Source organism: Homarus americanus, unplaced genomic scaffold (assembly GCF_018991925.1).
Source record: "Homarus americanus isolate GMGI-L3 unplaced genomic scaffold, GMGI_Hamer_2.0 scaffold32583, whole genome shotgun sequence".
Classification (NCBI taxonomy): domain Eukaryota; kingdom Metazoa; phylum Arthropoda; class Malacostraca; order Decapoda; family Nephropidae; genus Homarus; species Homarus americanus.
Window position 1 is genome coordinate 1,866,593 of NW_024713129.1, and position 5,774 is coordinate 1,872,366.

Genomic DNA, 5,774 nt, shown 5'->3' on the forward strand with positions numbered 1-5,774 from the left:
AATTAATCTACGACTCTCAACATTGGTTTACAAAGGGAAAATCTTGTCTAACAAATCTGCTGACGTTTTTTAGGAAAGTCTTCGAGGTAGTAGATAATGACGAAAATTACGATGTTATTTACTTAGACTTTAGCAAAGCATTTGACAGAGTACTGCATCAGAGGCTTCTGAGAAAAATTAAGGCTCATGGTATCGAGGGGAAAGTTTTAAATTGGATAAAATCTTGGCTCGCCTATAGAACACAGAGGGTCAGCGTAGATGGTGTTAAATCTGAGTGGGGCCGTGAAACCAGTGGGGTTCCCCAGGGGTCAGTACTAGGCCCACTCTTGTTCCTAATCTACATAAACGATCTAGATACTAGGATCAGCAGTGACATAAGCAAGTTTGCGGATGACACCAAAATAGGGCGGCAAATTAATTCGGGGCAGGATGCAAATGCATTACAGGAGGATCTAAATAAACTGCAGGGGTGGTCTGAAAAATGGCAAATGAAATTCAACACCAGCAAGTGCAGCGTACTTAATATTGGAAGAACAAATACTTATAATGTATACAGCCTTAGCAACATCAACCTAGAGAAGTCGACTTGTGAAAGAGATCTAGGGGTACTTGTAAGCCCGGACCTACGGCCTAGAAACAGTGCGTTAATGTTCGAAATAAGGCAAACAGAGTATTGGGTTTTATATCTAGAAGTGTAAGCAACAAGAGTGCAGAGGTCTTATTGCAACTATATCTTGCGCTAGTCAGGCCGCACCTCGATTATGCGGTTCAGTTCTGGTGCCCCTATTATAGAATGGATATAAATTCACTAGAGTCGGTGCAGCGAAGAATGACAAAAATGATTCCGGGACTTAGAAACCTTCCATATCAGGATAGGTTAAAGAAACTTAACTTGCATTCCCTAGAAAGACGAAGAGTGCGAGGAGATATGATAGAAGTATTTAAGTGAGTGAAAGGAATCAATAAAGGGGACATAGATAAAGTTCTTATAATATCCGAGCAGGATAGGACTCGGAGCAACGGATTCAAGTTGGATAAGTTTAGGTTTACGAGGGAGATAGGAAGAAACTGGTTCACAAATAGGGTGGTGGACGAGTGGAACAAGCTTAGCAACTTTGTAGTAAGTGCGGGAACTCTAGAAAGTTTCAAAAGGAGGCTAGATAGATTCATGGATGATAGAGAGTGGTAGTAACTCTCGACAGGAGCTGCCATGCACAGGCCAACCGGCCTATTGCAGACTCCTTATTTTCTTATGTTCTTATGTTCATACTAAAATAGGAAACTGGTTACGACCGTGTCGTATTTTTCTATTTTTTTTATATATAACATGCTTCCATGTTCCATATTATTCCTGTAATGATGTGTTAAATTTACTCTTATATATTCTAGTCACCTTACCCTGTGCTGTTTAGGTTTTAACTGTCAATATTTGTTCAAACCTATCTTATTTCGTTATTTAATATTGTAACAAGCATTCTTTGTTTCTCTAACGACCATCTGCATGGTTAAACGACCCATTTTCACCGGCGTGGCGGGAGCCGACCTTATACTGTATAAAGGACTCACCAGCAGAAGGAGTTTAGTCCAGTCCTCCATGTCATTCAGTTTACTTTTTTTTGAGTGACACTTATCACCTGTTACTTATACTTCATTTTATTACTGTGTTGTTACTGTCGCCACCCATGTGGTATATCTATGTGAGTACCTATTTATGTCTCTTATGTGTCCATCAGTGCTTGCTTAGTTACATTTAAGTAATTCAATGTTGTTTCACGTTAGTTAATTTCAGTGTTAGTCATTTTATATGTTTATACACTGTTAACTTAATCCAATGCTTTATTTTTATTCTTTTGATGTTTCGGTGTTTAGTATCATTTGTGTCTTAAAGGTTTCGATAGTGAATCAATCTGTTGTGACAGCCTATGAGGATCTTTATTGTGTTAAAATTTAATTTAATTAAATTCTTAAAGGTTTACTTTATTTTTTTTTCCCTTTTGATTTACTTCACTTTCTTTTTGTTTGGTTATGCCTAGAACCTGGATATTAAAGTATATTAAGAGACGGCGTAACAATATATATATATATATATATATATATATATATATATATATATATATATATATATATATATATATATATATATATATATATATTATATATATATATATATATATATATATATATATATATATATATATATATATATATATATATATATATATATATATATATATATATGTAACCGGTCGGAATTTACTGGACTTTAATTTCTCACTTGACTTGGGGTTTATTAAAGATTAATAGATGGTAATGGCAGTGGAAGCGCCCCTTTGAGAAAAATCCCGAACCAGCACAAGAACACTTAAATCTACTAAACAAAATGAATTGTCCGTGACCCGTGGAAGGATAGCGTCTGTGACTGGGATGAATGAGACACACTGTAAAATTTAGACACTTATATTCCCTCCAACACTACAAACACAATCAAATAATGGTACACCAATATGCTCACCTCTTAACTTGAACTTAAAACACTACTCTGGGGAATAAAAGTTATACATGATATAGAAATTATTAGAAACTCAGGCAACAATAAATTTGCAGTATTAAGAAATGTTGCTTGCACACATGAAACAGGCCTTAAGGGCTTTCAACAAAATAATATCAGTCACTGAGGAAATGGTAATAAAAAATAAGAATTTAAATACTCTACAATGAATAGGCCTTAAGGGCTTTCAACAAAATAATATCAGTCACTGAGGAAATGGTAATAAAAAATAAGAAATTAAATACTCTACAATGAATAGGCCTTAAGGGCTTTCAACAAAATAATTTCAGTCACTGAGGAAATGGTAATAAAAAATAAGAAATTAAATACTTTACAATGAATAGGCCTTAAGGGCTTTCAACAAAATAATATCAGTCACTGAGGAAATGGTAATAAAAATAAGAAATTAAATACTCTACAATGAATAGGCCTTAAGGACACTCAACAAAATTATATCACCCCAACAGATGCACACTTCCTAACCTAACTTAACCACTACTCTGGGGAACAAGGTTATACCTGAGATCAGAATTATGAAGAACAATTAGATGCATTAAAAGAATCAAATCACAGTATCACTCTGGTTCCACTTAATGGCACAAACATTCAAAAACAATACTATCAAAATTATTTAGGAACTATTAAACTACACACGTCAAGATAATATCAGTCTGAGGAATGGTGTTAACTACACCCGAAATAAAAGAGGGTAAATGTTCCTCTAGGTATCTCCTAGAGACCTAGACTCACGGTCTCAGTGTGTGACCATTAGTTTACTCAGATAGCCTCAGTGTACTCCCAGTGCGTCCATAAAGCGGAAGGGAGTGAGCCAATCAGACCTTGTACAGTTGAGAGAAACTTTAGCTTCCCGTTAGCAAGAGGGTTTCACTAAGCTGCTCGGGACATGTGGTGTTGTGCACCCGAGTGGTAAGAACTGATCACCCACTGCTGATGCTGGTCCCGTGTCATGTTAGTTGTCGGGAGCACTCGTTCACTCAAGAGATCCTTTGCTACCCCGCTAAACAGTGACAGGCCTACACTGATCGGTCCAATGGCGACAATCGCCACCCTCAATCATCAACGGCAGTCTCAAACGGCAGTCAATCTCTCGCAGTCAACTCCGGTCAACTCGGGTCAACTCCAGTCAAGTGGGTTCTGACGGAAACCCTGAAATGAACTCACTGTTAGCTCTAGTTTACTTTACCACTGCCGTATCTAACCCTGTCTGAGATCGAATGAGACTTACTTGTTATACTGCAATAGCGCAGCACAGGTGACTAGGCCACGTGACTATTTCTGTGACGGACGCAGGGACGTCTTGTTTTGTCTGAATGCTCCCCGCCACTGAGGGCCAGCCAGCGTCGCGTCCTCCCAAGGCGTTAGCTTATGCCTACGTGACATATTTTCCGCCTAACTAATAACTCCTTGGGACACCCGTAACATATTCAGACTGATAAACGATCTATAATAATTTCAAATTCAATAATAGTCCCTTATTTCATGAATCGCATCATTATTAATTCGGTAAATTACATTTAATATCATATAGGCCTAGTTCCGCAATCTCTCGCTATGAGCAGGCAGCGCTCTCTCCCCTCAGATGACCTTGAACGCTCAGTATCGCTAATGGCGAGGCATTTGAAATTACTCTGAAATTTCTGAATATTACATATATATATATGTATATATATATATATATATATATATATATATATATATATATATATATATATATATATATATATATATATATATATATATATATATATATATATATATATATATATATATATATATATATATATATATATATATATATATATATATATATATATATATATATATATATATATATATATATATATATATATATATATGTGTGTGTGTGTGTGTGTGTGTGTGAGTAAATCACTGTAGGTGCGCATTACTCCTTAGTCTGTTCTCGCCCTTGAAGATGTGAATTACCTGAAAGCGCATAGGAACTTCTTGTTTCCTTGTGGTTATCAGCATGTATATATACATATACATATAATATATATATATATATATATATATATATATATATATATATAAATATATATATATATATATATATATATATATATATATATATATATATATATATATATATATATATATATATATATATATATATATATATATATATATATACATATATTTCATGTAAATCCACAATGAAAACGTGGATAAGATAAATCTTGATAAAATCACACGGGAAAAGGGAAAGAATGGAGTACCTTAGCTTTCGTCTTTATTCAAGACATCTTCAGAGGCAAAATGCACTGAAGGAAATTGATCTGAGGCAAGACAAATTGCCAATGGAGCGAGCCCTGGGGGTTAGGTGGCTCCTGGAAGGTGATCAGCTCGCCATCAAGGTGCAACCAAACTCAAGGCCAGCGACCAGGAGAGGAGTACTAAGCCTGGTCAGTTCTATTTATGACCCACTGGGGTTCGTGGCCCCATTCATCATCAGGGCTAAAATATTATTTCAGTGTGAATGCAGGCGTCGATTAGGGTGGGACGAACCTTTGTCGGCTGTTAATCACACGACCTGGAGCACCTCGCTAGAAGAACTGGCCCACCTAGGGAAATTAATGGTACCCAGATACCTAAAAACAGCATGTACTAAAGAAATCATCTCACTACAGTTGCACACCTTCTGCGATGCATCGCAGGCTGCTTACGGTGCGGTGACCTATCTGAGAATGGTAGACTCTGGCGGAAGTATCCAGTGCTCTTTCGTGTACGGACGGGCCAAGCTGGCCCCACTCAAGCAACTGACAATACCAAGGCTGGAACTTTGTGCAGCTGTCCTGGCAGCATAGTCACGAGAACGTGACAAAATTAAATTTAAATACCACCAGCCTGAGGGCAGCTTAGTCACAAGGACGTGACAAAGTTAAATACCACTAGCCTGAGGGCAGCTTAGTCACGAGAATGTGACAAAGTTAAATACCACCGGCCTGAGGGCAGCTTAGTCACAAGAACGTGACAAAGTTAAATACCACCGGCCTGAGGGCAGCATAGTCACGAGAACGTGACAAACTTAAATACCACCAGCCTGAGGGCAGCTTAGTCACGAGAACGAGACAATGTTAAATACCACCAGCCTGAGGGCAGCATAGTCACAAGGACGTGACAAAGTTAAATACCACCAGCATGAGGGCAGTTTAGTCACAAGGACGTGACAAAGTTAAATACCACC

The 5,774-nt window shown here is 37.1% G+C and overlaps 1 protein-coding gene across 1 annotated transcript; it reads left to right on the top strand.

The window, feature by feature from the left end:
• The first annotated feature begins 4,887 nt into the window (after positions 1–4,887).
• LOC121865894 lies at positions 4,888–5,394 on the top strand. Its single transcript, XM_042365455.1, has one exon. It carries the CDS (start codon positions 4,888–4,890, stop codon positions 5,392–5,394), a length of 507 nt encoding a protein of 168 aa, XP_042221389.1.
• Positions 5,395–5,774: the final 380 nt, after the last annotated feature.

Excerpts from the sequence above, each read along its gene's own strand:
- LOC121865894 (XM_042365455.1), top strand. The coding sequence starts at position 4,888 with ATGGAGCGAGCCCTGGGGGTTAGGTGGCTCCTGGAAGGTGATCAGCTC.